The sequence below is a fragment of the Haliaeetus leucocephalus genome, unplaced genomic scaffold (assembly GCF_000737465.1).
Source record: "Haliaeetus leucocephalus isolate CR32 unplaced genomic scaffold, Haliaeetus_leucocephalus-4.0 Scaffold207, whole genome shotgun sequence".
NCBI lineage: Eukaryota > Metazoa > Chordata > Aves > Accipitriformes > Accipitridae > Haliaeetus > Haliaeetus leucocephalus.
In genome coordinates, this window is record NW_010972643.1 from 111,407 (window position 1) to 137,623 (window position 26,217).

At 36.6% G+C, this 26,217-nt stretch overlaps 1 protein-coding gene across 1 annotated transcript in view; it reads right to left on the minus strand.

Annotated features, from left to right (window-relative positions):
• Positions 1–24,483, minus strand: part of HMGCLL1 (3-hydroxymethyl-3-methylglutaryl-CoA lyase-like 1) — a 58,545-nt gene extending 34,062 nt beyond the window's left edge. Inside the window, exons 1-5 of the mRNA XM_010566370.1 lie at positions 24,412–24,483; positions 23,307–23,414; positions 18,090–18,185; positions 16,136–16,284; positions 2,876–2,939 (exon numbers count right to left, since the gene is read on the minus strand). Coding sequence (XP_010564672.1) covers positions 2,876–2,939; positions 16,136–16,284; positions 18,090–18,185 — 309 coding nt within the window. The 5' untranslated portion in view covers positions 23,307–23,414; positions 24,412–24,483. The remainder of the gene's footprint in view (positions 1–2,875; positions 2,940–16,135; positions 16,285–18,089; positions 18,186–23,306; positions 23,415–24,411) is intronic.
• Positions 24,484–26,217: the final 1,734 nt, after the last annotated feature.

Genomic DNA, 26,217 nt, shown 5'->3' on the forward strand with positions numbered 1-26,217 from the left:
GAGTATATAAACTGCTAGAAATCATACTGCATTCACTTCTTCCCCATGCTCAGTCCTTAGGTCTTTCAGCTTTCTGAAAATAAAATTCTGAAAGATGAAAGAAGAGAGGGGGAAACTCTGCTAACAAGCTGAGCATCATCACTGACTTGTCATGATCTAACCTTAAATTGACCTTTAAAAAGAGATCTATATTTAATTTCAAGAAGAGTGTGCATGCTTGGAAGCTGAATGGGAGTTTTTCATACTGAATTTTCTATCCTACCATAGTAGGAGGCAGCCCATTAGTTATAGTTTTGTAAGTTTTCAATGTGGATTTTTGGGAGGAGGGTAGGGGAGAAGAGAACGCACTGTTTTGTCAGTGTAATCAGGATGTGATTACGAGCTTGCAGCTTTGTTGATTGAACAGGGTTGTGTTCTGCACCACTGAGCAGTTTTACTATGCATGAGTCTTGTGCTACTCCCCTTGGGAATACTGCCGTGACACCAAGCATTGATCAAAACGGGAGTTGGTGACCCAGCACTGCAAACCCTTAGGCATGTGAACAATCCTACTGCTGGAAATAATATCTAAAACTATACTCTTAAACTGAATACAAAAGGTCATAATTGAGTTACAGATGATTTTAAGCAAATATAAACATAAAACCACACTGCAGTCCTTGTGCTGTAAGGGAAACTTTGTAATAATCCAACAGCATTCAAATAAGAATAGGCACATTTTCCGTAGCCTGATCAGCCTGTATGCTGGGTAATATTCATATGAATTCACTGCTCTAGGTTAAAAGGAAGCTAAGGAGAGAAAGAAGCAGACAGAAAGATAAAAACAGCCAAGTATGTGAGTGGAAGACAATGGATAACACAACGGGCTTCAGGGGTGTTACACAGTGCTTCCAACAACTTACAAGTCTTGTTTGCCTAAGGCTGAAATTCACAAACCACAGGATGATAAATGGTTAAACAGTGACTTCATTTCAAGAAAAAGCAGAGTGATAAAAAAGGACTATGCAGTTTATTTTAATAGATGAGAAATGTGGGGTTTTTTTAATAAAGAACCATATGGATGTACCAGATGGATTCTAGAAGTCTGAAGGCATCTTAAGTTTGCACTCACTAGATAACTATGTGTAAAACAGTTATGTACCTAGTAAGCCAGACATGCATGTAGTCTCGTTAATGAGCCACCTCGCCTAATTGGTTTTGCTTCAGTTAAAAAAACTTTTGCTTAAATAAATTAAAAAAAAATTGGTTGCTATCATTGACTGCAGAAGAAACAGTTCAAACCTTTCAATAATACCTGCCGTTTACAATGCACAGTCAAGGGAGTCACACACTCCCATCCCGAGAAAGACGATGACCAGAGAGGTAGCTCTCTGAAAGGCTTTAGCAACACGGCCAGTAATTTTGGTAATTCTGATTCAGCAATGGATGAGTACATGTGTTTATGTAAAATCCATTAACAGCTCATCAGATGCTTCTATATAAACATCAGTGCTTGCTGCATCAGGGCCTCAATAACTTCAGCGAGGCAGCTTTTATTCTCCAACACATACACAATGGTGTACAGCTACACAAGATGACACTTATTAGGATGAAGACAGAAAATTAAATATCTGTGTGAGCAGAAGTTTGCAGGTTTGGAACATTAAGTAGCACTCCCACTGGCAAACTGAAAAGGAGCTCTTCTGTGCAAGGAGAGTAGTTAAAAAACAAGCAACACATGGAAAGAAGCCTGTTGGGGAACACGACATTGCAGTAAGCAATTTACCAACAGCACAGCTGAATCTGTCATCACCGCTCTAACTAAAGCTGTGTCACTTCTAACTTTCACTTCATATTAAACCCAATTAATTTAGAAACACTGAATACCTTCCAATTGAGTTATTTTTTTCAAAGAGCGTGAGTATATGTGGCTGCTGTGGGAGAAGTATTATCCCAAGTTCCATCTGGAATGTATACTAGAAGATGATGCAGGAGAACATGACCTGAAAGCCACACATGCAGAACACAATATATCAGACAAATGTTGACCAGCTGCTAGTGCTACAAAGGAAAAAAAACAGTGGTTTGGAGATTCTGCTAGATCACCAAAAGTAGGTGATTACGTGTAACAGAGAAGACAAGGCTTTCTCCAGGAGGAAGACCAGCGTGTTCTGCCTTGTGCCTCTTGAATTCTCTCTGCTTTCTTCTCTACTGTCCATTTCAGCTTTCAGGCCCTCTTTGCCTTCCTGCAAAATTTAACACTTGTGTTTCACTCCTCTCTTTCTCTTCTGGAAAACAAGGCTGGACTAACACACTGCATTTCTTCTTTATCCTAAATGGGAAACGGGGGTGAGGAGGGAAGGTGCAGCTTATTCCACCACAGCAGTAGAGCCAGTTAAGTAGTAGGAAATCATGTTGGGGATGAGTTTTGGTTCATGTGTCAATCACATGACACTCGCCAGAAGCACAATATTGTAGCAGTGGCTCTACCAGCTGACAGCACAGTCTGCTTATGCCAGTATAAAATGGATTTAAAGGCAGATACCCTTTGCAAGAGGTTGTGCTGGAAATCATCTCGTACAACATGGTCCACTGACACATGTGCTCGAGTCTATTTCCTTAAGCATTTCCTTACCTTCTTGTTGGAGGAAATAGCACATAATATTTTTTCCTCAAGACTGATAACAATCAAAACATACTATTTTCCTTAGACTTGACTGCATATGGTTGAGTGAGGTTATGCATCCAGTTTTAGTATTAGCTATGTTTTGTGTTTGTTTTCCTTCAATTTTATCTATTAAAGATATTTTTAGGATTAAGTAGAGAACATTACTTGAAGACATTTTAAAATGTATTTTTGATTCATTAAAAAGACAAGCCAGAAGTTCACTCTTACTTCTGCAACTTTAGCTGGTGTGATTTTTCCTTCGTATGGGCATCCCAATGCACATGACACATACCTACAATAAAAAGAACAAACAAAGATACTTCTGTTTTACCTATGTGTACCTGTATCCATCCAAGTTACATAAAAAAAAGGTTAAATATAATTTTGCATATTTAAACCAGTGAATGTAGAATAAATATTCGAATGAAAAGTTAAAATTACATCAGATGAAAACAGCAGGTTTATCAATTTTCTTTTTAAATTACAGAACAGAGATTTATAGCTTTATTTATGCTCAGTGTATGTCACAAGTTCTAAAGGACTGGCAATGCTGCCAAGCTAATGCTGCTGCAGGAGACTTCAATTTTTCTTGGTATTTCCTTCTGAAGTTGTAAGAGCCAGCTCAAGTTTTGCCTTGTCTGGCCCACACAAGGTATTCAGAGGAAGATACAATTTTCTTCCTTGTGCCAGCTACCCAGATCACGGAGAGCAACACATGAACACAAGCAACTTATAACAACCCCACCATCTCATAAGTCATTAGAATTGTGGTGAATGGGATAGCTTTCACCCTCTATCTCTGTACTGGCATTTCTGTCCAGTGCCCCAAAAGAATTATAGCGCCACTGCAAGCTGTAGTTTAGGTATGTATGCCTTGGGACAAGAAGGAACCGAGAAGCCAGACCCTGTCTCTCAGCAGCCATTGGCTCCACAAAGCACAAAAATTGAAAGCCACAACCAAGTGTCCGTTGTTCAGTCTTAATGCTGTGTTAGTGTAGAATTTGGTTTAAATTTCCTTTTTCTAATGACAGTTAAGAGCCATGAAATTCCAATTAAACTTCTAATTGTTTATCTTAAATTGATTAGGAATAGGATTAAACTAACCAGAAACAGCCATTCAAAAATCAAACTAAGTGTGGCTATAGAGGGATTTACAACAGATTCAGAGGCAGGCAGAGCCCCAGTCCCAGTGGAAGGCTGCTCAACTGCTTAACAGAAGAACAAGAGCCTTCATCGATCCCCCATCATTCCCTTTCCCTCAACACTGAAGGATATAATGTAAAATTAGACACTGTATAATGCAAACGGGATTGAACAGATGCCAGTTTGTATGTAGTCAAGGTCCACAGGGTAAAGGACGTATTGTTTCTTTGCAGTTGAAGGAGAAACTGATTGACAGAATGTGAAATTAGGATGAGTAACAGGCAAAAACAAATTGTGAAAAAAATTACAACATTTTAATGTGTAGAACATATTCCATCCCTTATATGAAGGTACAGTGTTGGCACACTGGAAGTAGCAGTAAGAATGAAGCAAACCTTTAACCTAAAAAGAACTTGATTAGTCCTGACAAAGAAATGGAAATTAATTTTGTTTCCACAAAAGTGGTTGGGTCCATTACATCCTGCTCATAATTTTAGTCCAGATGCCTACTAGGCATGATTTCAATTATCTGTATGCCATTATGAAAACCAGGTTTTTGAAACTTGGCCATAGACTTCATTAAATATCACCTCCAATTTAGATGTCAGTGCTTAAGTTTCAAAATTCTAAATTTTCTTATCTACATTAAAGATTTAAAAAGTAGCTACTGTTAACAGTTAAACACTGCCCTGCTTTTCAGTGACACATAACTCAAAAACAATTCAGGATCATTTCCTTAATTTTTTTTAAGCATATGCAGTTTTTCAAATGAAACTAAGCATGAAAAATTTCAGACCCAAAGGATTGCTTTTTACATAATACTAGAGTGCCTAGAGCTAGCGAATACACAGATTTTTACTGAAATTATTTTGCAACATCAGCCACAGCACTTGTTATGAAGAGAGCAAGAACACTACTAAACACAAAGTAAATGCAAAACATACAGTACATATGTGCACGTTCCCTTTAATTACATATATCTTTACATGTTCCTAACAGCTACATACATTAGATCAAGAAGACGTGCATTTGGTAGTGATAATGTGGCATGAATGACATCTGGAATGGAGTAGGGCAAACAAAAGTAAAAGCAGGCCAAAAGGTATCTAGAGAGCAAGGGAATACTCCCTGTGGTTCACACCAGTGAGCAGAAACTCGCCTGCGCTCACATAATTCAGCTGGGCCTGCTGGGGTATAAAAGTATGTGGTGACCTGAGGAATCTGCCTACTACAATGTACAAATCTGTTTGTGATTATGAATTCTGCATGCTTACACCATTGTGACTAGACTGACATTTTAAACAAGGAAAATATGATAGATATAATCTATCCAGGCATCTGATATTCAATATTGAACTGGAGAAAATAGGGATTACTGAAAGAATTTGACAGGTAAAGAACTTTCTACCAGAAAGAGAACAAAGTCCTGTGGAGAATGAAAGAACTGTTTGTGTCACCAAGTATGAGCTTGGCAGAATTTTATCTAATATTTTCATCTAATGAATTGGCATAAAAAGTGATAAAATGTGGTGATAACGTTAAATTTCTTGGTACTGTCAATACAAAATAAAGCATTGGGATTCCATGGAGAATGGACAGGAGCGATAGAAATGGAACTCAGTTGATGGCAATGACGAAGAAAGTGAAATGCTTAAAATGAGGCTGTAAAAGAGCAAAATGCACTCCAAACATGTATCAGGAAAAGCATTTTTAATAGAGGACATAAGCTATGAATTCCACTTGACAAGGTCTTGCTATATTCTTATTGGAAAGAAGAGACACAGTTTTAGTCATTTGTAGAAAAAGTAATGCAAGCTGGACCAGATGCAGGCAAGGGCTGAGCCCAGCTAGCAGGGGTACAGAGAGCCTGGCATATGAAAGGAGAAAATTTGCGTGTCTATGTGAAAGAGGGAAGATAATCCTGTGTCTGGTCTGAGCATTCTCTAAAACATCTAGACTTAAGGCAGTGCCAGGTGGGATGCTTTGTAATTGCATTTGTGTGGTTCCAAGTCAATAAGCTTAAGTGAGAGGAAACAGGTTTTAATAGGAAAGTAGATCTATTACCTACAGAGATGTTTGGCTGCTACATTTTCTTTTTTGTATATGAAATAACCCATAAGGCATTAAAAGCACAAGAGAATCCAGCCAAAGCAGAGCCCCAAGACCTCCACCCACACCCCTCCAAAATGGGAGACGACTTTGAAATATGCTGCAGAACTGCTTAGAAAGAAGAAAATTTACAAGACAAAGCCACAGAAAGCAACAAAAGACACAAGTTTAAAGAATTCTGGTCAACTGCAGCAAACACTACTGACAAGTCAAGAAGAATGAGGATAGACTACTGTTTCTGAGATCTTGTCATCAGGGAGTTTGGTGAGAGCTGTTGCAGTTGCAAGCAAGGAACAGAAGCCAAAGTGTAGGAGTTATAGGAGGGAATCACAGAAGAGGGTCTCCAGACAGTAATTATAAACAGCGCCTTCAATGAGCTTAGGAATGAAGAAAAGATAGGCGATGAGATATGATATGAAGAACCAAGTAGGGTCAAAGGTGCAATTTTTAAACAGCAAATGCTTGCTTATGTTGCAGTGGAAAAGAGCCAGAGGACAATGAGAGGTTAAGAAAGAGAATAAGGAAGGGGAGAAATAAGAGAAAGAATAGAACATGGGGTCACTGGGGCAAGTGGAAGGGGTACAGATGGCAAGTAGACAAGAAACTCCTGCTGCTCTGACAGCGGACGAGAAAGAGAAAGGATTAGGGGAGGGAGAAGAGAGTGACAGAAGGAAGAGCATACTGTATCTCTTTTTCCTTAGGAGAAAAAACAAGATCTTATATGAAGAAAAGCAGCAGAGGGAAAAAGAGGGAACAATTTGAGCACTCAGTTACAGAGGCAACTGGGATTTAATTTGGGGATTTAATTAAGTTGGAGAATACAGCTGTTTTCTAAAAAGATGGCGGGACTGAAAGAAAAAAAGACTTTGTAATGAAAAAGACTATCTTGGTCTCAGGATATTCACCAGAGACACTCCACAGTATGAGAGCAGAAGCAAATATCTGGGAGTTCACAAAGCAGACTATGCAATGGAAGTGTTTAATTCTAAGTATGTGCTTAAATCTTTGCTGATTCAAGGCCAGACATTTTTGTAGCTTAACTATATCTTTAGCATGCAATCAGAAAAAGAGCCCATGCAACCAGAGGTGGAAAAAAGGACCTGCAATAAGTGAACGTATCTATACAGCTGCTTTAGGAACACAGGGGTAAATGCTGTTTTGCTCACTCAGGTTATGTGAAATCAGAATTCTTCCCTTTAATAAAAAGCAATAAAAAGAAGTTCTGTACTTGGTTCACCTGGCAGAGTTTACCCAGTATTTTGCTTGTTCTACAGATTTCACTGCAGGTATCATTTGGTCTTCTCCGAAATTGTTTTCTATGCATATAAAAACAATTAAAAAAATAAACCCCAACAACTTTACTGTGTAATATTTTGGACAAAAATGCTGAACAGCCTCTGGGGATGGGGAGGGAGAAGGAAGAGAATTTTCAATTTCTTCCAGTAAGCCAAAACCAAATTGCAATGTTCCACAAATAGTATAGACAATATAAGGTCCCTACGATCAGGGTCACTAGGAATGGTGATAATCACCACACCAGCCCAATGACTGTGAAGCGCAGGATATAAAACCGCAAAGAGGGTAAATGAGCAAACTTTCCATAACCAAAGTGTGTTAAAAGGAAAATGAATCCAAGCAGAAACTGAACTCCATGTTGTAATCATCCCTTTGTCAGCTTGTTTCAGCAAGAGTTCCAGAGCCAGATCCACAGCTGCTACCACAGCTGGAAGCATGGAGCCTCCTGAGAAGCCAGTTGCAGACTCAGATGCTGCTGTTTCCTGTTTATTATTATAGTGTAAGTTTGCATATAATTTACCATGTTCACTGCAGATGTATTTATTTTTATTGGATGTTCGTGCTAAAATGTATATGCCTATCATTTGCTGAATTCATAATATTAAGGTTGATATATTCTGTCTCTTTGCGAAGGAAGCCATTTGTTAAAAACAGGCAATCTTTACTGTAAGGAGAGGGGCAATACAAAGAAGAGAAGAAGGAAAGGAGATTCTTCCAGAAACAGAATCTCCAAGCCAAGCCCAAAATGTGTAAACAAGGCCAGGATTTTTTTTCCACATTTGATTTAAGGAAAAAAAAAAAAAGAAACAATCTTTCCATGTATTTAGTGCCCAGTTGCGAGTAATATATATCTGCTATTCAAATATATATAGTAATATACGTAGTGTATATATATAGTACTATTTGTTATCATAGTAATATTTGTTATTATAGTAATATATAGTAATATTTATTATTTTTAGAATGCCCAGAAAATACTGTTGTGAACTATGTTCTAGAAAATTACTTCTCTAAAAACAGAACAAAACTGTTACTATAATGAAGGGCCACTTAACAACTTAACTTTTAATATCTGTACCAAATTATCCATGGAGCAATCAGTAACATACTAGCAAACACATTGTATTGTTACCCTATAATTTCATAGTAACATTTCAAGTCTGATTTTATGCTACCCTTAAAGAAGAAACAGGGATCATTTTTACTTCCCATAGGTATCCCTCTTTTCTTTTTTTTTTTTTAAAAGCAGCCCTTCTGGCCTACTGATAATATTTTCTATCTGCAGGCACAAAAAAATGGGTAAAAGTTGGTATAAAGTTCTTCCTAAGGAAAATCTCTCCTCTTACATACTGCAATCATCCAGAATGGTAGAGTTAGTACAATGGCTCCTACATCCTTTTCTTAACCTGTCACTAGTGCAGAGAAATGCACCAAGTCCCCACATCCCAGCAGTCTCTGGCTTCTCAAACTTCCCCAGGGGACTGTGACCAGCTGGCTTGTGTAACCCTGTAGATTTATCTACCATTCGCATACTAAAATGCTTCCAAGTCTATTAAATGTTCATCTACATTTTGTTGTTCCCATAATCTCAAATATAGGATCACTTCTAGTGACACGAAGGTGCTAAACTTGTTTCACTATCTACAGAAGTGATAATGGTATAAATCACCCTATTATCAATATAATTGCGACTATGCTAAACTACACAGTGTAGTCTAAAAATGGGGGTTTAAAGCAATGTGAAAACACATGTGTACTCCAGCCCTAAGTATTCCAGAATACCAGAAAATATAAGTTCAAAGTTTCTGTCTGTATTCATAAAACATATGCAGCTTTAAACTGTACTGATTTGTGCAAAACTGAATTGTTGGAGTTTATCTCATGGTACTTCTAATTAGATATACAAAATATAGTATTGTAAGGCCATCCAAATATCTTGAATTAAGGCATTTACGATGAACTGTAATATAAAAGAGCATTATTGAACAGAATTATAAAGATCAGATTGTCTTGATAGTCAGAAGTTTCAGATAATCAGGACGTTTCTTTATAAACTAAACAGACTTATTAGTTCCCAGAATTACTTGTTATAAAGTATATTAAAATAAAACTGATGTGTTCTTCCACGTGTATTTTTTTCAAAATAAATCCAAATATCACTATCACAAGATAAAGATAACTAAAATCAATTCTTTTTCTTTAAGTTTCCACTATTTTGTGTCTTATCTTGTGTATTAGCATCAAAGTAAACCAATAATTATTTTCTATAATCAACAAGGAATTACATATGTCGTAACCTGTAACCTTTATTATAACATAATATAAAAGGTAATAATAATAATCATGTTGCATATAATTATTTACTTGGTATCTATTTGTCATAGCAAAAAATACTGCTGTATTTCAAGTATATCAGCCAGTATTTGAATTCTATACAAACACAGACATAAGCCAAATATTGATACATTTCAATATGCTTTTATGTATTGCAAACTTCACCATACTGCTCATTCTTAAAAGACACAGGACTATAAACAAAGGAATGACATACACCAGTTTAGAATTAATGTGTATTACATATGCTTTATGAAGCAGCAGCTTTGTAAGGAAATGCTTCTGGAGTTATTTTACAGCAAACATTTGCATCTGTTTTTCTAACACTGAATGAAACTCTAAACATTTGCATACACACTCATATTTGCACATGCAAATAGTCCAAACGGCCTCAAAAGGGCTATTCACATTAAAAGTTTTTAGGACTGGGACATAAATACAGCTTTTAATTGCTGGTCGTGGAGAAGTGGGTTTTGGCAGAGAAAAAAATTTACAACTTTCAGCTCTTATATTCCCAGTTAATTTTTACTAGGACTAAGACAGTCCTATACAGAACTGAATGTTTCAGAGGGAGATAGTCTGACTTTATTTCACTGTCACAGGACACAAAGTAGGTGGTGAAGTACCATTTGTGGAAAAGGGGGAAACAGAAGTCCTTCCTTACTGTTCTATTGTACTAATTGCAATTTATTTCTGTGTCTTTTAAAATTTTGGAATACGTGAACTTGGAAGAATCTAGCTTAATCAGAATTTACTTAACATTTTCTTCATATGTACATTAAAAATACATTTAAATTAAAACACAGTCTAAATGACTACTTGCAATTACCATTTGCCACAGTTTTTCATCAATCCTGGCTGTTAGGCTTAATTTTTAGTCACTGAAAAAGATGTGATTTTTTTAATAGTACCTGAATTATGCATTAAAAGATGCAACTCTGAAACTAGCAGTATTTTGTGTCAATTCACATGCAAAATATGCGTAGTAGTAATTAGCTGACCACACAGTTTATAACTGACTTGGCTCAGTATCTTCACAGAATGTGTCCCAGATGTTATTGTAAAGTTTTTATGCATGTACAAAAAAAATAAAAATAAAAAACCCTTTATGACTCTAATAAATAGTCTAACTTCTAAGACCATACACAAGATTTCAATTCTTCATAAACATTTGAACTGATTTAGTAAACATTTAGAAAACTGTGTACTGTGCTACAGATTCTAAATGCGACAGCTGACAACGTAAATTTTCTGGATGATGATCGAGTCAATGTTAGTGCAGCTGTAGCAACAGTAAGACATGCAAAAGCTTTAAGTTTAGTTTCAACTATTTGAGTGCATTTTTCATAAGATTCAAGGATTGCCAGTGATTTATGCTCACTACATAAATTCTAAATTGCCAGTAAAAATAGGAAATAAAATTTGAACCCCTTAAAATTATTTTTGGAAGTATTTTTCAACTGCACAAATAAGGAGTTAGGGCAAGGCACAAAATTATCCATTTCCTGCAAATAAATAACACTTTAAACAATAATAGTGCTTTAGAAAAGAAACAATCTCTGTACTGAAATTAATATAAATACAATTTATGCATATTAATATTTTTATTACATAAGCAAAATATTTAGCCTACAAAATTTACACTAGAAGCCAAAATGTGTAGTTCTGGGACCTTGCTTGAGCAAGGGCTGCAGGTTTTGGCCATGGTTCCTTAAAGGTAGCCAATCCCTAAAAGGCTGATTAAAAACGAAACATTGATTCTCAGTGCAGAGTACAAATCTTTGTCCATACAGTCCACAGCTTCATTTTGTGTTACCTTGCAGCACAAAGCCTATCAATACATTTCTTAGATCTATTGCAATTTACATGAATTACAAGGTGCTAATCCTTAGCCTATGCACAGGTAGGATGGGATTCATCTGTTCTAACTGCTGATATCAAAGATAATCATCTACAGCCTATGCCTTAGATAGGCCACCTACAGGATGACTAACATAGGATAGGACCCAAGCTCCTTTGCAGCCAAAAGGACGGATCATCCAGAGAGTAGTTCATCTTATCCTAAGGCAGGTACTTTAAAAAGCACGTATGATAAATCATAGTCTGAAGGCTGCCTATTTCTCTCTAGTAACTACAAGCAGATTTAGGATGACAAGCTCAGACTTCTTGTGTGGTCATGCTCAGATTTGCCTCATGTTACAACAATAGTTGTAAACAATATATAATTATTTTCAGTAAATAGAAGCCACACAGCAAAATAAAACCTGAAACTAATCTTCTCCTTGAAATTAAATAAGAACCAGTCAAACCATGAGCATCAATTCTAAATACTGAATGTCAACTGATGAATTACATAACATCCCATCCTTTTGTTTCCAAAATACTGGGTTTGAGGTCATTCAACAGAAAATCCCAAATTTCAATTTCTGAAACTGTCAGATTCTGCCCCTGCTTGACTTGTCTATGTGATACTCAGAGATCAGGATATAAAACATAAAGAACATGGCATAAAGAGCAACTTTGACTGTCTCAGCATTTAGAGAATTTTGCATGGAATTGGGATACAAAAATGCCATTTATTTTATCTGTCACTAAAAGCAGCTTCTCTAGTAGCAGCTAAATATGGGATCATAAATCAAGATCATAAATCACAGGCTTTGATAGCTAATTCTTTTTTGATTATTTTATGGCCAGGAAAAAGTCACCTTGATTGCACTGAATATTTCTATGAAATCTCTGTTTAAGTTTTACTTTCTGATTATCTTTTCCACACCTTTTTTCATTGAGGAAGAGAAGCCCTGTGTTTTATATCATTAAATACAATGTAAAACCTCACTAGTCATCTAAACTTACTGCAATGTTTGGGAACTAATGAACTACTTCCACTCAAGTCCTAATGAACTCCCTGTCGTAGTGCAGGCTTTTGTTGGGTGTTAGTACCAGAGAAAATTATGGTTTAGTCTTCTAGAATCAAGTTGGAAATGACAGTCTGCTTCCATAATCCTCCCCCTCACAAGCAGCTGAAATGTTGTAAACAGATTTATTTACTTCCTGGATTTGGCATTCAAAACTGATGCTTCTTCTTCATGGGTATTTTCATTTTTTAACTAAGCAGAAGTTTTAAGTCCACCTCCCAGAGCTTTGTTCAACTGCTGAGAGATCTACCATTAAAAAAAAGTCCTTCCGAATTCTGCATTTCTATGTTCGTGCTCCTGCTATTATTTTTCTGGTCTTCAGAATTCTACTCAACAAAAGACAGTACACTGGAGCTTAAAAGAAAGTACTGAGGTACATGGACACTAAACAATCCTTTTTTCCTTATCATTTCTGAGCAATCATTCAGTCTCAATCTGTCTGCTTACAGATTCCTGTAACTCCGCAACCCATGAGGAGTGCATCTGAATGAGTACGAACATGCAGGAACAAGACTCAATGTATCACAATACTTGGTAATTATTCTCTTGAAAACGTATTTGTCTAGATTCTGATCCCCAGCAACATTTTATTTCTCATTAATTACTATTTTGCCTCTTCAAAATCTCCCTGGGAGGGATTTTTTTTAAAAATGCACTCAAAGTCCAAACAGATTGTGTTAAGCAGTTCTCTTTTATCTTCTGACTTATTAGCATGCTCAAAACTTTCCTGTCAGTATTTTCATATACTGAAATCCATATTCAGTGGATGTTTTAATACTCAGAATTATTACCTCAGTTAGGTTTTTTTGATGAAATAAGGCTCCATACACTGCAATTTAGATTTTCAGCAGATTTTCAGCAGATTAGCTACTTTATTATTGAGTTATATTAGATCCCCCTGGACAAATACCAGACAGTCCTCTCCTAAAATTTTTGATTTGTTGAAGTGTAAATGTTAGTCTAGCATCTTATCTCCTGATGCCTCAACCTGTAATTTTCACTGGATAAATTAGTTCCTAATATAATAACCTGTGATGAAGATAACTACATAAATGTAGTTTCTCTTCAATATACTTATCCTCTCTAATTGGGTTCTTTACTTGGTTATATTCCCACAAATCAAATGATTCTGTCAATGGCTTCCTACTTCTGAATGATTCACTCTTCTCAGAACTGCAAGCTTAAGGAAGAAAGCTATAGCTGAAGTGAACTTACATCAATTTCATTCACAACTTCGAATCTGTTCACTTTGTAGCATATCTGATATTAAGCAGTTCACTGTTGAAGCATTGTGTAACATACTGCACCTGGCATGACAGACTCAATAAAATTGTCCTGCGTGTACTGTGTGACCTTTGCCTAGGTTTGCATACTGAAGTGAAATTACAGATCTTTGTACTGGATGCACAAAGTAAGCACTTTTAAAACATAATCTGATTGTACTTTCTCTGAGTTCAATTATCTCATTTCTCTTCATCTCTGTACTGCTGGTTTTTTCTGTTTGCTTCATTACCTGGTTCTTGATACTCCTCACTTTGCATCTCCTTGCTTTGTTTTCCTTCTTTTTATTCTTAATTGTTATAATATTCTTCTTTTTTTGTGTGTTCTGCATCCATTTGACCATTTTCTGCCTCCTACTTCTTCCTCTCTGTACAAGCCTTCCCAACCTGCTGCTTTTTCATTTTATTCTGCCGTGTGCAGAAAAAAACCCTGCCACACAGTTCATCAGATAGTAGACAACAAACGTATGGGAATGTTATAGAATCTTATCATAGGAACAGTCATTTCCATCACATCAGTTTATCAGTGCCAGAATAACTGCTACTGGCATATTACAAATGCTTCAGACATACAATCTGTGGAAGGAAAAGCAGCAGATTCCCACTTTCTCAAACATGTAAAAACTAGTGCACAGAAGATAAGTCAACATTTAAGCTCCACCATCAATCTAAAGTACACCACAGGGGCTTCTTCATCACCTGCAGTTTACATCTTCTGGACCAGTTGCAAAGTCCATTTGTTAACACCCATAGCTATCCAAAAACATATACAATGCACAGGCTTTGATGATTCTCTTGATGGTTGGTTGCCTCTATTGTGCCATTTGGTTGAATTTTGCTAGTGCAATACAGGAATATAAAACAGAAGATACTGCCTGACATGCCTACACATCTGAGAAAACCAGAAAACAAAAGTTTAGTGTAAAAATGATCACCAGTGCCTAAGGTTTGTTGCTATGCACATGTTGTCTTTTCTGAATTGACTGTCTATTCCCTTATCCACACCTACCTGAGACCTAAAATTCAGGCATCCCTGAGCTTAATCCTCCCGGAGAACTCAAATTGCTAGTTATGTTCTCACCTCAGAATTTAGTTTCAGAAAAATGTGGCAAACAGTGGTGGCAGAGAACTTTCAAACAATGGACCTTGTATAAGAGAAGTTGCTCAGGAAGGCAAACCCTGACTCTACCTGACAGATTAGCAGCTAGTTAGAGCATTTAAACTCTGCTACAAGTTATGATTTCTTAATACAGTGAAAGTCCTTACTTCTCTATTCAGCGATTTTCCATCTGAAACATATAACCAGGCTAGGGAGAAAGGACCCAAGCATTTATGAGCTATCCTTGGTTGGATGTGTGTGTTAAAATCCTCGGGTTGGACAAGATGACCTCCAGAGGTCCCTCAAAACCTAAACCATTCTGTTACTCTGTGATCCTCTGAGGCTGAGGTGTAACTAGAAGTCAGATCTCCCTTTCTCAACGCAAATGCTCAAACTACCAAACTACTGCGCAAAAAGTGAGCAGTAGCATTATCTCATCACTATTTCTGGAGGAAAGAGACATCCCAGTATTTATTCCCAGACAGGTTTTCAGGCACTTAATCTCTGAGCTATCTACCTCCATCTGTTTTCAAGTCCAGGTATTTTCTGAGCATGATGTAGTTTGCTTTACTAATAATCCTCAAGGAATCTCACTGTTAAGTTTCTCCTTGAACCTATGCCTTTTTGCATTCACAAGGACCTTCACAAATAATCTCAGATAAGTAGCTCCGTGTAACACAAAAGAAAATGGAAATGAAAGATTGTTCAAGGGCGAGTACCATTCAGAATTGTTTCAAGTTTAAAAGAAGGTACTCTAGAGAAAGATAAATACTAGATAATTCCAGAGTTTCATGCACTAGAGACTCCACACACTTCAACACCTGGAGTTTTCAGAATAACTTATATCGAGAGTATTTTTTTTCTTAGGAGTCAATTTGTTCTGTCTCTTTTATACCTTTAATTCTACAGTGTATGAAGTGATACATTATCAATACTATCATAAAATAAAAGTATGCAGGGTATTTTTTAAGGTGAAGGCAACAGTGTTATGAGTTCTCAGCAGCACAAAATAAATTTTATTCTGTCACCTGTGATGATAAAAATAGATTTGTATAATAGAATGTGTATGTTTATAAACACTGCTTTTTTTTTTCAATTTCCAGAGAAAACTAGTCACCATTAGTAGTTACAAAACACAGAGCAAAATTACTAAGTATATTCAATCTTAAAAAAGAAAAATCACAGTAAAGACTATTATTTCAATTCATCTAAAATGTAAAAATTTGGTAGTATACTTTTCTACTGGTACAAAAAAAAAACCTGTAACAGCAACTCTGATAACTCTGTATTACTTAAGAATCTTTGTATTTACCCACGCACTGGAATATTCATATTCCTTGCAGATTTAGCAACTTCTTCAAATTTTCCTATGCTTTCTTCAATTGAACAATTAATATTCATTTTGCTAAAAGATTCAGATGCTGCACCAAATACTGAGACTTCTGTAGCTCCTGCTGCGATCTGAAAAATACATTTCAATAAACCAGAAGCAAAACACTATATTAAAAGTGTAGGTTAAGCATTCAGTTCTGTATGACATTCTAGAATTTTAAAGTACATTATAAGTATATCATCCATATCTAAAACTTAAGTTTCATTCCAATTTTTAAAAAATATATTACATACAAACAGATTGAATCAAATTTTGAGTTCATTCACTACGGCATATTTCCTTCCTCTTCTTTGCAATTAGGTAAACATATTTTTAAAGTGATAAATGATAAATGTATTAAGATGTAGGAAATCACATGAACCAAATATGAAAATAGCAATGATTGATACTCATATTCATTTTTCAGAAAAGGAAAAGATCATATAACAACTCTGAAATATCCATCCGCTGTACAAAGCCTGTTCCTCATGAATGCCAGGAAGTCATTCTCATGCTTAGGAAAGCTCTGTGCCTGTATGTGCCTAGAGCAGCAACAATAACCTACAGGGATTTCTTTGTTAGAGCCAACTCTAGGATCAAGGGCTCCACTGGTCTCGGTGTCATAGTTGATATGGATAATATGGCAAACGTATATGTGAGAGTCTGCTGAGAAAAAGTCTCAGAGCAAATACCAGTCTAGAAAATGTGTAAATGTGGTGACTTCCCTGAAGGGGCAATTAGTCTGAGCTTGTACTCAGTACCTCAGTACTCAGTAAATCAACTAACATGAGGCAAACTAGAATGCTGAAAGCCAAACGATAGGAGAAGAAAACATTTAAGCTTAGGAGAATAGCTAATTAATTAATTCTGACTCTCCAGAGAGAATAATACTCTTTTTTTATGAAACAGAATGGAGCTTTTCCCTTTACTCTCTGCTTCTGCAGGATAATATCTAAGCTTCAGCAACCCTTAGGGGAACAAATATCCTTCCAAATAGAAGGAAGAAAAAAAAATAGCAGCAAGAAAGAACTCAGCACCTACAACTACTTTTGCATTGTTTTCCTTTCATTGTATCACTAAATACGGTATAGAGATATAGCAGATTTAATTCAACAAGCTACCATTGCAGACAAAGTTGTGGCACTGTATATCTATTGATAGTTAACTCGCCTATGTACAGGATTCTGTTTTAACAGAGATTTCATATGCAGTATAGAAACTGAATGACAGACTACACCACAAATGTCCATTAATCAGCATGCTTTCCAAATACAGCTTGTCCTATATCAAGACAAAAGCATAGAAGCATGCAAAATTTTCAGAAAACAAAGAAGTGTAAAGATTTGGCTATCAATGTGTATGTTTTAAGAAGACTGAACTGGTCCATTTTTGCTATTCCAAACACTTTGAGTCTATAATTCTGAATATTTATTTTGCATGAACTGAAACAATTTAAACTTTCAAACCCTACCAAAATGAAATGCAGAATTTAAGAAGTCTAATACATTCCTATAAAGCATTCTCATTTAAATGACTCTTTCCTCATTCTTCTTCACTACTTTCCAATAAGAAGACACTCTTCAGAAACTTTTCTAGAACCAACAAGTCAAAGAAGGAGAAAGAATTATCTTTATACACAAGCATTATCTATAGAAGCTTGCAAAGACTGTTTGATGAATACTTCCATTAAAATTTGAATATAGAGAGCTTAACATCACTCTGTGAATTTGCCCATTTTTCACAACAAAAACTGAGAGTTTTTAATTAAAAAAACTATAGCTTAGTTCTAACAGGACAGGTTACGTGACATTAAATAGCTAGTTTATAGTACTGAACTGAAAATGTCTGAAACATGAAAGAGGACATTGTGGACATCTTCTATGAAGGCACTTACAGCAGAATGAAAACCTTGAAGATTAGGTGTGAGAACAGGATACTGGACTCCAGGATGCCGCTCAATGCCCCTCATTACTTCTTTGTGATCTGCCATCTAAAATATATAAATAATTTGTATTGATCAGCAGTTATTTTCTGATTTTATATAGCTAAGCAGAAATGGGATTAGACTGGGGTTTTGCCTTCATTAGCCATACAGTTCATACAAAAAGAGTAAAAACAAAGGGGTTAAACTGATGTTGTACAAGCACTCTTTTTTGGATTTCTTAACTTTTGAGTATTTGAGTTGCAGGCTTTCCAGTTCTATACAAATACAGAACTGGGGCTAAGATTTCTATGGTGTTTCTTTTTGTGTGTGTCTGCAAAATCACAATTTGCATCATAAATTGGTAGACTTGTGATCATGCTGATCATCAACTGTTACTGCAACTTTTAAACTTACCTCAGTAGACTCAATAGGTGGAATTAACAGAATAACTGACATTTTAAAACCGTCCAAATCTTGAAAACTTCAGCATTCTGATAAATGTGACTTCACAATCTTAAGCATAAGTGAACCTGAATTACTGAACACTGTAATCAGCATGTTTGAAAAGACTAATCACAAGCCTATCCTTAAAAATATGGCAAAATCTCTGCATAGTGTAACTTTTTAATATACTTAGAATTTTCTTTCAAAAGAAGAAAATACTTCTTTATTATAGCAAAGGTCAAAGACCATTACTTTATTCAAGCATTTGTTTTCCTTAGTCTCCCCTCACAAAAGAAACTCTGCCTTTTTAAGATACTGTTATACTTTTCTCACTCAAGATTAAATACAGCCCATGTACTAATCAAGGAGATGAATCAAAGACTTATTCATGTAATAAACTGTAGATTACTCAGACAAGCACATTTTATTGAAAGAAATGGAGGAAAAATGAGTTTATTTTTTAATGGTGTGCATGCCTGAAAACAATACAGTTAATAAAACATATCCCTCATATTCCATGTCTTACAGATTTTGAGTTTTAAAAAATGAATAGTGTATTTTAAATGCTTTTTAAATCAGCTCTCATAAAAGCAAATCTTCCAAGCAATATTAAATTGGATTTCTGATTCTTTCCACACTGATGAAAAGTCATTTGAGCTGTACCATATGAAAAGATATATGAACTACAAAGCTTTCATTACTCCTTATTTTCAGCAGATACTTTACTGATAGCTTTGCAGTATCACAATTCTAAATATGTGTTATTAAATTATACCAGATTTAAGTGATAATATTACTGGCAACCTGGAATCTTCTTGTAACTGGTTTCCTACAATGAAAATGAATGGATTAAAAAAAAATCAGAAAAATGCATGTATGCCTTCTCAAATGTAAGCTCTACATGTATCTATAAGGAAGTGGATATATGGTATGAAAAGTGTCCTATAGCCAGATGCAACTCATTTCTCATCAAGAAACAAGTGATGGCACAAAGCAACTTTTTGTAATTGCTGCTACATAAACTAAATCAGTGTAACCACCTAACATATCTGATAACCTCACAAAAAAACATTTGGTAATGCCTTAGTTTTTTAAGAACAATTTTTCATTCCTTAATTTAATATAAATAGTATCTACATTTCTCATGGCAAGGAATAATGTTTGAAACCAAATGATTAATTAAATGGCAAATGCTAGAACTAATTCCACACTTTAAAATTATAGCCTGACTTAAAACGTACTAGAAAACCAAAAAGACACTTTTTCAACCAGTATAAAGCTGCCAGTTCCAAATAATATTATAGGTATTACATTTGTCCCATTATTATTTTTCCTGTAAGTAAAATTCCATTTTAACACATATTGCATGTTATAAGTTTTTAAATTGTAATAAAATATTTCTTTTCCAAATTTCTTTAAAAATAAGCTTTCTAATGGTAGGTATTTATAATTTTTGGCTGTTTAGATTATAGGTGTGGGATCCTGTTTTATATGGCACCTTGCTACTGTGGAACTTTTTCTTTTAGCTTTTTTCAGTAAAAAAATCTCTGCCAAACAAAACAGTGGATGGGAAACCATAAAAGGGCTTTAAAATACTAAAAAAAGAAATAAGTGAATGAGTGATCTAAACATAACCATGAATTCTATTCCCATGACCTATGAAAAGAAAAAAGAAACGAGCAAAGAAAAGACACAGTCAAGACTGCGCTCCCTATCAAAGCAACACAATCTTATCTTTTAAATAAAAAAACATTTTAAACACAAATTAAGCCATTACAATAAAGTATTAGACATGAATTTAAGATAAGAAGGGATTGCTCATTTTTTCCAAAACTGACAAATCTGTGCTAAATTTGGTACTCCTAATGGCTCACAAGAAAAGGAAATAATTAAACAAGAAAGAAAAATATCTACCTTTGCTTTAGAGTTTTCCTTCTAATGTTTAAAAACCTACGTTATTCTTTGTTGCTGTAACTGCCAAAATTTGATGGCACTTGGAAAAACTTAACCTGGTTGCTTTTAACGGACACAGTATCATTGCCCCTGCATTGACACCAAAAAAATCCTGCATTGTCGCTGTTCTCTTCCCCTCCCCTATTATCCTTCCTTTAGACCCTTCCCTGGTGATTCTGAGAACTGAAATAAACCAAAGGAGTCCCTCAGAATGCAGTACAGTTTGCTCTGCTAACTCATGAATAAGAAAAAATATGATCGTACTACGTTTTTCTCAGAGGAAAGCCTGGAATACAGTCCAGGCCCAGGATGTATTCTCAGTCTAAAATGGACAAACTTTATATATGTTTTGACAGAAGATGAGCAACAAACATGTTAAAAATGGAAGTATTTTCTCAAATTAATTAATTTCATGTTTTATTCTGTAAATAACTTGTGTGGTCATCACTAAACATGTAAGTACTCAAATGCTTCTGTGCAAACAAGTGTGTGGTTTCTTGAAAATGAGTTTAAATAATATAGACAAGTATTGACTTATTTCCTTACTTGCAGGGAATAATTAAGTTTGCAAAAACAGGAGCTACATATTATACTTCAGGACTCAGCCTGAATTTGCAGTGTTAAATCTCAGATGAAAACCTGGCACTCCTAATGCCAATGTAGTTTTGCTGCTGACTTCCAAAAGGCTAGGATTTCTGCTGAATTGTACCAAATGTAAAAATTAATTTTGGAAAAATAATGAGAACATTATTATGATTCATCAAAACTCCATATGGCTGCTGCTAAGAGTGCTAGGTCTGCAAAATAACTATCATGCCTAAATACTACTATATGTACGAAAGTCCCAAATTTAGATCTTCCAAACACACTTCCAAATGTGGAAAATGAAATTTCATTTAGGGAAAAAGAAAAAAAGGTATGTTACCTTCCTTTTTTACATTGATGACTGTTAGTTCTCAGAAGAGTAGAAAAGAGGTAGGAACAACATTAAATTATATTAATGATGTGTCAACCATCCAAATTCTTTAATTACAACTAAATGTTTACATAAATAAAGATCAAAATAAAATGCACAAGTACTTTCTTTGCCTCCATTCCACAGTACAACGTTAACATTGATTGTAAAGAATTTTTCTCTATATTATTAACTGCAAAAAGTCACTGCCCCTTTGCAAGCAAACTCAAAATCAGGATAGAATCTGCAACATCTCTCCTTAACTAGCATCCTTCAACGCATAAGCGCGTGTATGTTTGTATGTGTGTGTTTATGTCAGTGTTTGGAAAAGGAGGACTGCATGGTGGATAGATACACAGAAATGTACCAAGTGCAGCAGACATTAAAAAATGGTGTTTGGCTTCAGGGAAGAGTCAAGTTTCCATGACACTCCATACAACCCCCAGGCCTGGGGAGTCTAATCCCTTGGTTTGGTGCTAGGGAGCACTCCTGAGAAGTTTACCCAATTTGCACAAGCCCTGTGCATCTAGGTTTTCCTGCCCTGATTCTAGGTCTCTGAATTGATGTTGCTTCCCCAAGAGGTCTCCTTCACCATGACTGTTCCCCAGAGATCAGCCCCACTGCTGTTCATCTGGATAGTCAAACTCAGTATTCTGCATCCCAACTGCTTCATATTCTCAAATCTTTATCATTATGTCTACACTCAGCATCCTGTATCCCAGTTGCCCTTTACTCATGGTGTTGATCCATCATTCCCACACCTCTTATCCCCACTCAGCATCCTGTGACCAATTGTGTCACTCCCCATTTACTGCTGTCCCTTGCACATACGCACATACAAATTCCTACCCTCCTGCTGCAAGGGGCAAATTGAGAGTCACCTGCTAAATTATTTATGTTTGGAGAGCAATCACAATATTTAAGGTTTCTCACACCCTATGTAGTAATCATGGCAAATTGTACTCCCAGCATTTCTGTTGATCAGGGCCTGGAGTGCTCCCCTCCCAAGAGTTTAGCTGCCTGCACTCAAGGCCAGCTCATTGATAGGAAGACATCAACTTGGGAAGCCTCAATCAGCCTTGGAGCTCATCAATAAAAGCTGGAAAGCAGATCAGCAGAGGCTCCCCCAAACAGCTCTGTTAAGTCTTAACATGGCCTACCCTCCCTTTTCACTCAACTTCACAGCAAGAGTTGCTTCACAGCAACTTTTAAGCTGAGATGCTCTTATGCTTCCTCCCTGCCTGAGAAACTGCAGCTGCACAGCAGCAACCAAGCCCATGCTTAGCCAAGTACCTTACTGATTGGATCCTGACTATGTCTCCCAGACTTGACTTCCCGGCTTAACCTGGGACCCGCCACATCACTGCAGACTCACCTGAGTATGTGTACTCTTGGCTGCCCTGGTTACCCTCACCAGACTTGCTCTGCTCTCACGGACTGTTGGACTGCCCTTCGGTCAACACAGCTACAACCTCTGCTCCCATGTTATCATGCTTGGCTTCCAGTTCCTTCCAGGACCAGAAGGTCCTTCCCTTCTGGAGCAACCTGCTCTTGCTGCTAATGAGTTAGGGATTTAACCAGCTTTCTGCACATTCAGAATTTTCTTCAATTTTGACTACTTTTCAATAATTAGCCCAACTTCAGCTGACCTGAATAAAAGCATAAAACTTGAAAACTGCGCAAATGGTGTCTGACAACAGCATCTGATTTTACAAATAAACATTATTTCTGTTCCATTTTCTTGTATAATTATACAGGCTGTACTAGTGGAAAACTCCACTGCATGGAATGGCATTTAAATTGAAATAGTTCTGAATGGTGATGATTTTACATACCTGAGGCACCCGTTTGGATGAAACAAAACTGGTCACTTCTATTGCAGGCAGGCCTGTTTTGGAAAGCCGGTTGATTAACTCAATTTTTATATCAGTTGGGATTATCACCTATGGACATGAAGACATACTATAGTAAAGTATTTCATGCGGTACGAAACTTTTGTAAGTTAAATGTTCTCAGTACATAATCAATACTTTTTTTTTTTTTTTTAAATAATGAACTATACCCGTACATTGTACCATAACTATAGTGTTTCCTGACAGTAGGAAGCTACGGCATAAGGAAAGCACTAGGCAGTATACATGATCCTACTCCATTTTTTGCCCACCACAAAAGAATGAGGAAGCACTTCTGTGTAACTGGTTATAGATCTGGCCTCACTAATAGCTAGTAACCAAACACCAACCTACCAAAGAAGCGACAAAGGAAACGGCAACACAGAATAGTCCAACCAGAGAAAAATAGGGGGAAAAAAGCTCCACAGCTGAAGCAGAGTAATTCCATTCTGTTAATACTACTACTATCTTTGAGATCAGTAACGATACACATAAGCTCATCCTGCTCTTTGTGGAAACAGATGACTGTTTTGATACATGTGCCCTATTTTACATAGTCTCTTTCAATCTTCTTTCATGCTTCCCGCCCACTCTTCAGGCAAATATTATCAAAAGACTAATTTCTTTTTTTTTCCATGCTTGTTCAGCAGGAAGTACGACAAAACCCATTGTACCATTCCTACTATAGTAGCACTTGTAGCACAAACACATATTATAAAGATAGCCAGTGTTTCACGGCGTTTACCAATTATGTCATGACAGAATATTATTGACTGACAAGACAAATTCCAGAAAAAGAAATGGCAGTTGAGTAACAGAAAGGCTAGGCAACTAAGCATAGAAAGAAATTATATTATTTAACATCTGGCTAAATAGTTATATACTTTTATTATCATATACAAAAAAGTTATCAATACAAAAAGAAATAAATATATTTCTAGCATAAAATGGAAGAAACATGATTAGCAGGATATACATGTTTTGCACAATGAAAATAACACCAGCATCTGTCAAAACACACCAAAAAAAAAAAAAGGAGAAAAATTACCTTTTCATTTTGTAATCCATCCCTTGGCCCAACTTCTACAATCTTTATGTACTCAGGCAGTCCAGATTCTTGAGATTCCTGAAATAAAAATCAATACTGAAACACAAAACAATGAAGGTCACCAAGATCAAAGTACAGCTTGTACTTGTCCTCCCATATGATTCTGGGTATAAAGTCATACTGCCAACATTAAGTGTGTTCATGGGCTGCTATGGGGAGAACTAACTCCATCTCAGCCAGACCCAATACACCTTTAAAAATCTGTGAGAACATGTTCCACACCTTCAGTTAGGGAATAAAAGTTAAAAGTAGAAGTTATCTATGTGCATGTTCCACAGCTCCTCTGAGGCCACGACTTTATAAAATTGTACCTAAACCCCTAAATGAACATTGTGTTTTACAGAGTGAAAAATATTCCCATTTCAAAAAGCTTCCCAACGAGCGACCCAGTCCTCCAAACTTCTAATTGAATGTTCTCAATTCAACTGAACGGTTACTTCTCTGTAAACTTTTGCAAGACTAGGCTATAAATCTGAAAAGAACAGAGCAGTCAAGAAATGTTGAAGAGATTATTAATGAAAGATGAAAGTAATTCCTCTGCCTGAAGATGAAGGTTTTAAAGAAGGATTTAAAGGAGAACAAGGAAGGCCCCTGGTAGACAAGAAGAAGAATTTTCCAGGTGTAAGAGCAGCTCTGGAAAGGCAGGAGGTTGACGGTGACGGGAAGGCAGGACAAAGGGCTAAGGAGAGCACAGGGAGCTGAAGGAGGAGGAAGGAGAAACAAGAGCAGAAAAGTCAAAGGAAATTAAACTTCCTTTTTTATTATTTAGCTGCTCTGCTATTGAATCAAGTTGACAGGTGTGGCAGTTAACGTAACCTGGGCCTTTAAGTCCTGAAACGGTTCAGAGCAGTTGCCTACAGTGACCCCCAAAAGCTGTGTGTCTTTAAAAACACATCGAATGGCCTACTTGGGGCCTGCTGCCCGTGCCTGGAGGGGCGGACAGGAGGGACGCAGGCAGCCTTGCCAGGAGCACTGGAGATGCTGAATCCAGAATCGGACCCAGCGTCTCCACTCCAGTGTTGAAAAGTCCGTGGTGGGATTAGCGCAAGCTACCTGCGGGACAGCTGCTCCCACCACCTCCCCTGAGGGAAACGCCATGGGAAGGACGACACTGTCAACCCAGGGCGATGGCTCCCGCCTGCGGGCCCCACAGCTCGCCCGGAGACCAGAAATCACTTCTGCACTGCGTAGATACAGCCACTAATCTCACATCATCCACAACCAGATGAAAAACCCGTTTTTCATCCCTCCCTGGCTAGTATCAGCAGGGTTGCTTCAACCAAACGGCCGCGAATTTCTCCTCACGGTAACGGAAAATGAGCATTCCTACAACACCTTTGGTTTCTCCCTGCATTCTCAGTGCCCGTGGATTAAAGTAAGCTCTCTGCAGCACTAGCCAAAATACAATAAACATATTTCAGAGCACTTACTGTGTATTTAACTGAGCCCAGTAAAAAGAATGGGAAACAGCTGTATAGTATCTATTTGATCACATGGAACATCTGGTAAGTTAAAACTCTGTCAGGCTGTACTAAGCCCACACTCGCTGACAGTATAAACCTACTTAAATGTGAAGGTAAAACCTTCACATCTGCTGCATATTGTTTCTCTTTTTTAAGTTATTTTCACAAATATGGCACCGCTTCAGCACTACAGGCATAAATCTGGGTTATTTCATGATTATCAGAATCTTCTTGTTACAAGACAAATGCCACAGCTGCACTATGAGTAAAGTTGTGACTGGAA